Source organism: Ruditapes philippinarum, unplaced genomic scaffold (assembly GCF_026571515.1).
Source record: "Ruditapes philippinarum isolate M1 unplaced genomic scaffold, ASM2657151v2 ctg326_1_1_1_1, whole genome shotgun sequence".
Taxonomy (NCBI): Eukaryota; Metazoa; Mollusca; class Bivalvia; order Venerida; family Veneridae; genus Ruditapes; species Ruditapes philippinarum.
Genome location: NW_026864526.1, coordinates 422,764 through 436,287, shown reverse-complemented (window position 1 = coordinate 436,287; position 13,524 = coordinate 422,764). Strand labels below are relative to the sequence as shown.

At 31.5% G+C, this 13,524-nt stretch overlaps 1 protein-coding gene across 7 annotated transcripts in view; it reads right to left on the bottom strand.

The window, feature by feature from the left end:
* LOC132725935 (cdc42-interacting protein 4 homolog) overlaps positions 1-13,524 on the bottom strand; it is a 64,874-nt gene that overhangs the window by 46,994 nt on the left and 4,356 nt on the right. Inside the window, exons 1-2 of one of the 7 annotated variants that reach the window (XM_060711153.1) lie at positions 11,672-12,097; positions 373-488 (exon numbers count right to left, since the gene is read on the bottom strand). In XM_060711153.1, the coding sequence (XP_060567136.1) occupies positions 373-488; positions 11,672-11,974 (419 nt within the window). In that variant the 5' untranslated portion in view covers positions 11,975-12,097. Of the gene's footprint in view, positions 1-372; positions 489-7,362; positions 7,539-11,671; positions 12,098-13,524 lie in introns of those variants that run through there. The other 6 variants (XM_060711155.1, XM_060711156.1, XM_060711152.1 and 3 more) reach the window with 6 other exon arrangements.

The window sequence follows — 13,524 nt, the reverse complement described above, 5'->3', positions numbered from 1 at the left end:
GACATGTCCATTTAAAATACTCAGCATGTTGAGAGTTAAAACCAGGAATTATAGCATTTCACACTTATTGAAAGCATTTGCGCTAAAAAAAATTCATCATTTTAATAATGTTTTCCAATTTCAACTTCAATTTCAATATCAGTGGTCATCGTATCTTGACCCTCATCCCTCTGAATTTGTGTAATGGACTTGTCCGGTTTTTACCTTTAGTTCAGTCCATTGTCAATACAAGGGATTTTGATTATTAAATAATGCAGCCAACAGTATAAAGCCAGGTCAGAATGCATAAACGTGCAGCCTGGCCTGGCTATATACTGTTAACATAGTCAAAACATTACTACCTTTACCATTTGAAGAGTTAACGGCACTTACTTGAGTTCACTGGCATAACTTGTTTCTATATCACAGCGTTTTTTCAGAAAATTGCCAAATTTCTCTAGGAACTCTATGCCTTTCTCTGTATGCTTTCCGACACTGTCATACTGGTCCTGAAAACAAAAACAACATCAAATATTGACCATCTTATAAAATAACACAGTTATATACAAGCACTCTTTTTTTCTCCAGCAACTCAAGTGGTGCTTTTTTTCACTGTTAAGGAATGAAAGCAGGGCCCATGGAGAGGGGGGAAAATTATTTCTAGAGTGGGAAAGGGGAATCTAGAATTACATAAAACAGTTCATTGCAATACCATTATATTTTCACACTACTATAGCCCTGTCTGTCCCACTCATGTTAAAAAAAACACAGACCAGTCCAGGAAAAGGCAGGAACAATGAAGGCGGAAAAATCTTGGTGTACAACAAAAAAGTGATTCGAATCTGTAACAACTGTAAACAAAATTTATATCATAAACTCAACCCTTGACTGGCTTCAAAAAATATGACTAGCCTTTGTCACCTGCAAATCTATGCAGTCTTACCAGATTCCATACTGCTGATATTGAAATCCGTTAAACTTTGAATGGACTGTACTAAGTTCAAAGCTGGACAAACCATTATAAAAATTCAGCAGGATAAAGGGTTTTAGAAAAAGATAATATTTCAAGACACCATAACCATCACTTGACACCATTTATTCATAAAAATTAGAGTCAAATGTGCAATATTTTTATTCAAATATCCTACATGCATTGGTGGGTGAAAAGTGATTGTGTTGGATTTAATGGTACATACTACATTTGCTACTTCCTAGTGAGTCAAAATTCGACACCTTGAATTTTTTACAGCCAAAAAAATCATGTTGAAATACAAATGAAATATTTCTAAAAGCTCATTTAAATAACTAGCCATTATAAATTATATAACCTTTTATCACATACTTCAAAACTTCAGTTGTATACCTATAAATCAATATCATTTATAGATAAAACTTATATATAAAGATTTAAATGCAAAACTTCCTTGTTTCAGAGCTTCCTCATTAAAATAATAAATTTGGCAAGGTGTGACTATGAATTTGCAACTTTGAGATCCAGTTATAATTTACCAAGTGCTATGCTAAAATAAATGCCATATCCCTGGGAGACTGACCTTGACCGTTGACCATGTGACCTCTAGAAGGGTAAAGGTCATCAAGGTGAATACTCCAGTGAAGACTTTAGGTGGAAGGATTTGTGTTATGGTCAAGGTTAAAGTTTTGTGACAGTTTGTCGGTCAAAGAACAAAAATGCTCTTCCAATCTATGATCCAGGGATAAAATAGTACTGATAGTCTTGTATGTAGTAACTTTGTTTTAATTTGCTTAGGCTTTTGGTGTTTGAAAATCAGAGGTCTGAAACCGTCCAGGAACTTTCATCATGTACCAAAAGAACTTTCAAAGGAACACCAAATAGATAATTTTAGAATTTTTGAAATATAAGATTTATTTTTTAATTCCTTCCAAATTTTGTTGTGTCACAATTCTACCAACTTCTCATTAAACAAACATAAACTTTTACTGGAAGCAGATGCAAGGTGCTCTTCTACATTATTTCCACAGTGAACGGGCATCCCAATGTATGGTTTCATCAAGAGTGGCATCTTACTATTTCCAAACTTTCTGTGTGCTCACAGTTATTACTTCCATACATTAAAATTGAGCCGTGTCACGACAAAACCAACATAATGGGTTTGCGACCAGCATGGATCCAGACCAGCCTGCGCATCCGCGCAGTCTGATCAGGATCCATGCTGTTCGCTTACAGACCCTATAACAAGTAACCTATAACAAGCAAAGAAACTAATAGCGAACAGCATGGATCCTGATCAGACTGCGCGGATGCGCAGGCTGGTCTGGATCCATGCTGGTCGCAAACCCATTATGTTGGTTTTGTCATGACATGGCTCAAATTGTGATACAAATGGCAAGGTATTCACTCAGCCTCTGTTCTTTTTCGAAGAATGCTTAAATTTACTGAAATACTAGGGCTGTAAGGAACGTCCTAACTCTCAGTACATTGGGAATTTGTCATGAATTTCTGACACAAATAGAAATACAGGGCTAGTTTTAACTCAGCATGTTAAATGAAATTAGTATCAGGAAAAAAAAATTTTATGTCAAGTTACAGTCAGTTGAGACCAGACACTGAAGAACAAACAATCTGATTGGCTTATTCAGTCTTAACCAATCAAATAAAGAAATTTGGCGACAAAGTTTAAACCTCGTGTCATACTTTTAGTCAGATTCTCTTGTCTCATTTCCCAGACAGAAGCATGGATGCTGTCGAGTAAAAAGCACTTTAAAAACCAAATAATTCTTCACTACAATGAAACAAATCTCTCAACTTTCTTTGTGAAATCTTAAAAAATATTTAGGGAAGCCTTGTACAATTTACTCAGTCCCCTGCTTGAAATAATGCAGCTGAAAACTAACATGCAATTTCTGCAAAATCAAAAACAAAGAAAACTCAACAGCGACCACAAAATCTGTTATTAAATATGCCGTCTGTAAAACCACTGTGTACTGTAATTCAGGAAATGACTCAAACAAGCACGTTTAAATCTGCTTCCTCGGTTTCTGTTTAATATAAAACTTTAACTTCCTCTCTTTAATACAATGGCCTGTAACATATGTACTCGAATTTCTACTTTGTAATACGAAACTTTGCTATTCTATTCAACTGACCTGACACAGTTGAAAAGTAATAAAAATCGTAAAATCACAAATTGGGCCATCTTCACATCCTTCAAATGATCTATAAAAACTATTGTATGTAAATTGTTTTTTTATGACAGTGTCAAAAAACTTTGTACCAAAATTGTTTACGACACAGCCAAAAAACCTTTGTACTTAGTACATGGATTTTTTTGTTGATGTTTTTAAAATCATATCTGTCAGATCAAATTTTATCATTTCAACATAATTATATTCTTTTCCATTCTCAGAAAAAAACTTAAATACTTCAATAAAATTGGGGAAGTTCATAATTACGATAGTACTTTGAATATCTAACGAAACCCTCCCACTAAAACCAAACAAATATTACAATGAAAACATCCTCGACGAAACTTACGATTTCAAACGCAATCTTGTACGTAAATTCAGGCTCCTAAAGTCGTGAAGTACTTAATTTAATAAATTTTCTTGTTGAACTTGCACTTAATTCAAGTCAATACAATTCAACTTAAGCAAACACTTCATCTTTAAAATGGTTTTCAAGTGTAAAAATTTAATACACTTTAAAAAAGCTACCGGATTCCTACTTTAAATCCTGGTTGAAAACTAATATATAATATCATAATATCATACAATTAAATACACAAGGAAAATTGAATGATTCGGAGAAATTCAAAGTGATTCAGTAAAGCTATATTGTCTTCTTTAATGACTGTTTGTAACAGAGGGAAAAATATAACGAGTAACCACATGCAACATAGATGTTTTCTACACGGTTTAGCAAATCATAATATGACATTCAGCTACAAGATTCCATAATAATTCGGAAGATCAATATATCAAAGAAAGCCTTGCCAACTGACCAACTGATTCTCAGTCTATAGACACAACAACAAAACATCTGTAGACAGATACAGAGCTATCAGACTGTTGCATGACTCATCCATTCCATGATGTAGCTATAGAAGCAGAGAGACACTTCATTCACTGACAAATCAGAACACACATTACAACACTTTCCAGATACAAAGACATGGCAGATTTTACTTCTCTTTTACAACTAAATCTCACAAAAAACTTTAAAAAAAAAATTAAACAACAGAAAAGAACACAATATAAAAATGCACAATAGAAAAAAATTTTCTTCCATGGTTTTTCTCACTCAATTGCGAAGAGGCCTTAGCCTCTTTAATTTTGGAAAAATTATCACTTAAATTGCTAATTACAGGAAAGAAAAAGCTGATGGAAGTTCAGACTTTTGAGAAAACTGCATGCATTTAAAGAAAATTTCAAATGGGAAGGGGCATTCATAGGCCTCTGTTATATAAGGAGGAAAATCACTGACTTTTTTATTTTCTGTAAGGTGGGGGGGGGGTAATGATTGGGATGGGTGTTTTAACTGGGGGAGGTTTGGGGGTAGTTTGCTTCATTTTTTGATGTTAAAGTTAGAAATTAATAATAATCAAATAGCAAATTTGTGGTAAAAGCAGGTAGAAATATCTTAGATTTTTACAAATCTATTGTTAAAAACAAATGGTTCGACAGTAAGTTTGTAAATATCATATTAAATTGATCCTTATAATTTATGTAATAGTAGAAGTGTCACGGACTCACCAGTGACCAGTATAATGCAATAGTCTTTTTAACTAAAATCAAATGACGTAACAATTACAAAGTGCTTGTATTTGTATAAGATCTACTTGCAATTTTTTTTTTTAATATTAAAGATCTACTTGTGACTTGAAATGTATCTGAAATGTGTCTTTCTCCACTTGTTTAGATTGCAAATTGTTACAAGAGTGTATGTCATGTCATATTAACATCAAATATTGCCACATGTCAAAGTTGTTATGTTCAACATCCTGCTATAACGCTTACAATTGTAATTAATATGTAACCACAATTCAATTAACTTTAATTTCTTGTTCCTTGTTATTAATGTTAAAATCTTCCACTGCGTACATGTGTCAAACTTATTGTAATTTCGATATCATTTTAATCTTATCCAAGCAAACAATTAACAAAATTAATGTACATTGTATATCTCTCTTTTTTCTTTCATTTTTTATTCCAAATTTAAATGGACTGATATTAATAAAATTTAATACAGTTTGCAAAATCAAATGAAATACCACTGGAATGGACTCCAGAAAAGTTTTTTGAAATAATGGGACTGGATTTTTTTTCTCAAGATTTCATTATCATTGATGTATATATATATATATTTCTGTACCAAAAACTTGCGTGAGAGATTAAGATCATTTTTTCAATTTGTTTTTCAAGAATGATCTTTTTAAAATTTGTCCTTAAAATACTGTCCTTTATCACCTAAAACTACATTTCTTTCTTTTTTTTCATACTGTTCTGTTTTAAGTGCATGCCCATGTAGATCTGTGTGTAAAAATTTTAATTTTTTTGTTAGCCGGTTTTTGGACCTCAAAAAAGCGGCAGAACTTCTTTCCCTATCAGACTTTAAACCAGACTAAACAGAAAAGCTTTAACAGAAACAGTTTGACCCTCTAGTGTATATATAACTTGGTAAACAAAGTAGCAAGTTTTTCGAGTTATTTATGAATAACTTTGGCTATCATATACAGGTTGTTTGGAGGTTTTTCGAATACAGCCATATGCAAGAGAGACCTATGTGTATTCTATTTACATGTGCTATCATTAAACAAATACCTCGTACATTCCTGATATAATAACATCTCAACTAAATGTCACTATCCTCACAATATTGGTCTTATAAAACTTCTAAAGTAGACTAAACATTACAAGTTTACCTATGTCTTCAAGATATCATATATATAAACTTCAATTTAGTTTAAACATATCAAAATTTAATTTAGTTCGCTTCAGAAACAAGTTCTTGCAACTAATATTAATCACTTTCGGGTCCATTTCCTTGAACTAAACCAGTACTCATGGTGTCAAATGAGGAAACATTATTGTGACCTGAATAGGGCTCAAACCTATGATCCCTGGATTAAGAGGCAGACACCTGAACCACAAGGCCACCGCTCCCCTTATATTAACTTTTTTACATCTATAAAGATCCATGGCAATGTTGCATTAGTGATGCATTGGTTTAAAAAACCTTAAACCTAGACAAATGTCAAATGGACATTGTTGGGCTAAAGGGACTTGTTCTCTTTAAAAAGACGAAGTTATCTACATTGTATAGGAAGGGAAGACAATTGTGGTCTTCTCCCACGAGCAAAGCTTGAAAGTCACTGTATTTTGACAGTATCAGTACACTTTTGTGAAGTATATAAGGTTCATACAATACTATGTAGCTTACATTTTAATAGTCCTTTGAACCTAAGCATACCTGTTGACTATTTTTTTATATATAATATTGTGCAAGATATAACTGCAGTGATACAGATTATTTTACATTTTGCCCCCAATTTTATTGTAACATGAGTCTGGACTAGGACATTCACAACAATAGAAGTATTTAATGTTGATTACTCAACCTGGGCAACATGATAACTACAGCAATAATCAATGTAACTTTATCATCAATTTGTCCCAAAACAAATAATGATTTATTGAGGCTGTGTACTATATTAATAGTTAATATACTGATATCAAAGTGACATTATGCACATCTAGTTGTAAATGGTAAGGGCATTATGAATAAAAGTTCAGATAAAAAATATTTGATGCCATAGTCAGATAGATCTATAATATTATCAAGATTATTATTAAAATCCATATAAAATATCAACTGAAGCAGGATTCTGTTTTAATGAAAATACAATGTCATATTTAGTTGTTGATGAACCATTCTGGCTTGATGCTTCTTTATTATTTTTTCCTTTTTATTCTTAAGTGATTAGTGATTAAACTGTGAATATAATAAAATTTTCAATAATTTCAGCTGGAATTAATTCAATTAGTGTGCATTATAAATGACAACTAATTTTCGCCACAGAAAAACGCATGTCATTTTAGACACAAAATGCTATCAAATATTAAAGCACTTGAAAAGCAAGAGCACTGCATTTCCCTGCTTATATTCCATTGTGTATAATATTTACATTTGTTAACAAATTGCCTCAAAACATATAACGAGCATGAAGTCATTATATGATGGAAAAACACAGCTGTTTATTTATGTACGATAAACCACAGAAAACCTGCATACACTTGGCATTTTCCATTGCACCCATATAACTCCCATAAACCACTGGATTTTATAGTGCTGTTTAGAATATTACATAAACAATGTAGAAATATAAAACTGCTATGGATACCTACAACCGTCCCATAGTAACATAACCAGCGGTATTTCACTGCCACCGCTGTTGCGTCCGAACATTCGGAAAAACCAGTCCAAAGTCCACTTGAACGTTTCCTTAACGTGTTACTCTGAGACATTTTTTTCTATCAAGCTAATATTCCAACATAACTATAATTGAAACCATTATGACCTTCATGTTTACACGCAGAATTCTTAGCAACACAGTTTCACACAGTCTGTTTCAAATTTCCCAAGATGTAATGTATAAATCAGAATTTACTTATTGCAGACTGTATCCCAGACTTTTATTACGTTCATTCACAATGACATTAACATCAAATTCGACCAGTCCTAAAATTATTATCAGGCACTATAATCCTGTTATTAATAGCATATAATTCCCAGGCACTTGTACAACACAATTTCCAGATGTGAAAAATAATGTTTTTCAGCTCTAGTTAGACAAATTACACTTTTTTCTAGAGATCAGACGTTTTTTCGGCTCTCGGCTCGGTTCACTCATGGAAATATGCATAACAACATCCTCGGGGTATAGACTGACAGGAGAAACTCGTATATATATATAATTATGTGAGCAATGTTTTTTTAAGATAGGTATGTGATTGGGGTAAAAGTTTCGCTGATGATTACATAGATAGAGCTATAAATAGATATCAGAAGATACTTAGACAACTTTTGAAACTGGTTCAAGATTCTTACGTCCTATCTGATTCATTCAACGTTTTTCATTTTTTTGTCTAGATGTTTATTTATAATAAGAATAACAGACAAGAGTCTACACCTGTATAATTACATCTGTGTATGCCATATAAAATCTTAATTACACATTCTTCAGGCAGATTTAACACAGATACAACACATTTTTGTATCAGTTTATTTAATCTTTTTTTTTAACCACCAATTTAGTAAAATGGACTAGTCCTTCTTTCATTTTAAGAAGAAATCATACTAATTAATCATAACAAATTTCAGGTATTTCATGATTAACTGACTTACTGAGGAGTAAACAGTGAAAAGTAGGGTTTGACCAATCCACACAGACATGATCTGTAGGCTGGCTTGACCCTTTACTGAGTGGCATAGTCTGTTTTTCCAGCGTCATCATTCTTATTATGCAAGAGGACCAAAAATTCAAATGTTTTAACACTTGTATCTAAAATCTGGCTAGAATAGCATAAAAAAAATTTCAATTTAATCTTTTTTTATATTTCTTTAAAATTTATATATTTTGTTCACTGAGCTTCTTAAAGTCATTATCACATACCTTTGGCTTTACATAAACTGAATTTCTTATATGGACTTTTCCAGCTTCCATACATTTGAACCTCAGGTCAGCTGACATTTAAGGGCCTTGTCAGGCTACAGACTGGTCAAGGCCCCGGCTCTCTAATGGGGGAAAAATGCTAATCACTTTTGGTTCTATCAGGTGAACGATTGATATCAACATATTGAAATGAAAATTTATGATACAATCAATCAATAAATAAATTATCAAATCACTTCAGATCTTTCAATTTCTTATATGAAAGCCTGTATTTAACTTTGAAAATTCAAACATGAATTGATTAAATTCAGGTGCTCTGTGTTGGTAGACTATGTCACTTCGGGTTATTTGATATGAGTATAATCTGGTACAAAGTGACATGTCAGAAATTTATATGTATATATAACACAGTGGCTGAATCATACCCTAGAAATTGGCGGAATTAGGTAACCTAACACATTAAAAATAAATCAACATGGTGTCACTTGGTTCAATAATTTCTCAATAAATCATAATTTCTTTTTCTACCTATCATCCTGCTAACACAGATCTAGACTAATTCATTAACTTGTAAGGAGTACATAAATAGGTCAGAAAATAATATTCACATTTAACTATAAAATTGTGGTCCTTTAAGGTAACTGTTACTCATTTTTTATCTTCTTTTTGTTAAACTGTCAATAAAGCATCTGAAACACTATATTGATCCATATTTATTCATATAATTGTTTCATTTATAACATAAATATTTGTTTCTACATGTTATAAGTCTTTTGCCGATAAATGCCAAACGTATTTCGCGCATTTAACGCGTGTTCTGTTATGACGTTGTTTCTGGTAAATTTTATTATATTATGGACTGATAAAGGCATTATAGCTAGCCGAAACATTTGCATTTAGTAATTTACTAAATGTTCCTGTCTGTGCAAATTGTTTGTTTATAAGTAAAAATATACAAATATCGTATCTTTTCAGTTGATGATAATGTCATACCAGCAATAACTTCTTTTTTTTCAAACCTATGGTTTAGCCTGAAGGCTTGACTTTACAAATGTTCTCGGCAAAGGCTGTTACAAATAGTGGATAACTTTAAGAAAATGACAGATTTCAGCGTCCCATTTCACAAATACAACAGGTGTGAGTACTTTGAAGTGGGCATTTTATTGTAAAATCACCCACATTATAAAAAGAAGCTGTAGTATTTAATACCATTAAAGGTATACAGGACTACTGATCAACAAAATAATAAAACAATACACAAAGAGCCTCCGATAAATTTTCAAACATCTAAACAAAGAAAAATAAACAGAAAACAATACATTAAAACTATAAAACATTTGCAAGAAAACAACCCTGAAACAGACTAGAAATTTTCTGTTTCATTAGATCATGAATAGAGGTATATAACACAACAAATTTCATAATGTCCCGAAACCGTTTCGAACAGTTACCCAATTATTGTAAGTGACATTTCGCAAGGATTTTTTTTGCAATTTCTAAATTGTTACATGGTAAATGTCTCGTACATTCATATACACGCTACATCAAATATGCTTCGTTCTTCTTGACAGATACATGTTGTTTACAAGTTTGCGATAATTCCACGCTGCTATAATTAAGTCGCATTAATTAATATCAATTTATAATAAGTAATTTTCTTTGTATTATGTCTATTTTCTCTTTGTTTCAAATGAATTGGTATAGATCTACATAATATTATAATATTATTAAATCATAATCTATCGTCTGGTATATTTCCTTGACAGTTTTGTCCATAAAATGATTTTAATGGGAAATCTAGGATGTGTATGCTTACTGTAATACACATAGTTTTACAACTGAAAGTCTGACAGTGCCTAAACAAAATGCATTACCTCCCCTTATTGTCGAATTCAAATCACTGATTTTTAGTACGAGGTCATTTAACGAGCCATTTTCTTAAAATCAAAAGATATACAATGTACTGTAATCAATTCATAATTGTGATCTACAGTAAGTTATATAATTGTTATTAACCATTAACACTGTATTGTGCATTTGTACCCATGTTTAAAATATAAATCATACTGTATGAAGGCCAACTTGTTAAGTGCCAAAATACATTTTTTTCCGTTGATAAATTGAAATTTCGAAATAGTAAAAAGAATTTGTTAAACTGAATTATTTAAAAATTACATGTCAAACATTCTATAGTACAGTGTGTTAACTTTTTGACCTAATCCTTTGACACACTAGTTTTATGTATATTGGCGTACTTCTACATCTATGTGTATCAGTCCCAGTTACTTTAATAAATCTATTGCTCAAACAAAATTGATTATATTCATTGACAAAAGGTTTTAGTGCCTATTTATGATACCAGTGACATAACATAGTGACATCACTATTCCTGTTTAAACATTTACGAGGGTTCGTAACAAAACTGTGCAAAATGTCATGTTCCAGTTACAATTCTTACACTGAAAACTAACTTTAATTGGTTACAAAACCTGCATTTGATTTCTCATATCTACCTTACAATGTTATTCTAAACCTAGCTTTTTCTGGCCAGTGAAACATTAAAATTGACTTTTGTGGTTGAAATTCGATAGTTTCAGGGCAAAATCAGATAATTTATGAGTAATTTCAGTAAATACATTTCAAGTTAAATATCTGAAATGTAAAAACACAAGGGGTACTTTAGTCCAGAGTTACATTCTGTCAAACCTATTGAATCACACTTTAGAAATTGATTTTTGTTAAATTGTATTTGAAATTTGAAAAAAAAAATCATTTAATTAATAATTCTATAAAACGCATCCTTTTTTTAATACATGTCTGTGCACCAAATTTTGTTTTCTATGAAAACCTAGAAAACCTCTTCCACATGAAGAATTTTAATACAAATACATGCACATAATCTGGTAAAAATTGTGATTTTGCTGACATTAAAAGCCATTAGACAATGAACAGGCTGTCTGATCTTCCACATAAAATATCAAAAGTTAAACAAACACAAGTAAATCCAAACAAGGCAAATTTGCAACTTCTAAAGAACCCACCTTATATCCATACATATTATCATACACAAGCGGATTGCCCTTCGCTGCGAGATGATGAAACTGCAAGTAATCTATTTCCATGCTTGATCGCTTGCCTAGCGGTAATTTTGGGGATCGAAGTGGCTCCGTAATCTCCACAACTGTTAGCTGTGGAGCATTTAAAGATCCTAAACTTAAACTCCGACTCTTGGGATGCAGGTCGCCTCTTCCCGTTGAAGATTTTCTACGATATTTTTTTGTGAGTTTCGGTTCTCCACTCTCCCCTACGACTGTGTACTTGTCAGTGACCTTATATTTACTCATAATGTTTGACGAATTTATCTCTTAAAAGGTAATCTTGAAGCAGTTAGATAAGTCAATTGCTAAATTCCAAATTACATTAATAAACATACTATGAGATAGCCACATAAGCCCATTACTTAGCAATGTTGAATGATGTGGTGTCAACAGTCCAAAATGTAAACATTGAAAGGTCAAAAATTTGCAAATAAATACCAGAGGAAACAATAGATGTCCCAGACTAACAAGAGAAATGGCCTCTATATAAAACGTGAGTATAATTTAATTCCTATTATTTTTCAAAATTATGAAAGTTAAATTAATTGTATATCTTTTTATAGATGAATATATTTAACTATAAAACAGATTAAGATACTGAAATATGTTGATCTCACTAAAAATCCAAAAATTGAATGAAAGCACACAAAAATCAACTTTTTGCTTTATGTTGTTGTTGTTGTTTTCTTCTGTCTCATGTAATATCCAGGTCTCCAAAGTAAATTTTCACAATGCAGAAAATTATGCATAAAAGTAAAATGGCAGGAAACTAACAAACACTAGAAAATAGCTCCGACAGATTTTCTGTTGTTTTTTTAAAACCTAAAATGTCAGATTTAAGTAACACATTTCCTTGTCAATGAAAGCACATTATTTGTATGAAATGTTCTTCAAACATTAAGTTTATTTTACTTTATTTCTTCACACAACATAAAATAATCACAAGCTCCATAAAGAGATCAACAATTAACAGTCAATTAAAGAATAAAATTAGCACAAAATAGCCATTTTTTTTTCACTAAAACTTTCCAAACAAATATTTTTCTTCACCTTTCAAATATGGTGGAAGTGAACAGTAAACACCCGGAAATCACTAAAATTAATTGATGAAATTTGGGCCTAAGGGCCTTAATCAATGCATGATCAATGTATACAGTAGGACAGCTTTGCTTACATTAGTGACCCCAGGTGTAATGAACAAAACGCATGTCAAATTGAGGCGAACCATGCATCAAGGATAATTTATACTATCATTTTTTTGTAAAAAGTGATTATTATCTGTAAGTGCATTTTCAGGTAAGCTGTGAATTGTACATGTTTTTTACCTGCTTGTTGTTGATATTTTTATATAATAAGACTTTTCTTTCTTATAAATGTCAACAAACGCTCGAAAATGTCAACAACAAAAATTGTTCGTCCTGTGTCTTTTTGTAATACTACAAAAATCACTAACATGTTTTAATAGTGATTAATATCAAACCATGTATGTTATAATAAATATCAGTTGAAGATGTTAAAGTCAGGCTAAACAATGAAAGGTTAGAAATATTTAACTAAATTTCATAAAATACAATTTACTGTTCATTGCTAAAATTAAATTGTAATGTTCAGCATAAGTTTATGTAAACAAATATTTTCAAATGGTGAAAACAGGTGCAGGACATTTGGAAAATTCTTGATGAAATGATATATATACTTTAAATCTTTTAGAAAGTTCTTGATTAAATATGTTTTTCAAAGAATGGAAAGAATGGATATGAGACGGGAATCCAGGTAATATAGAGATGCATGGATTG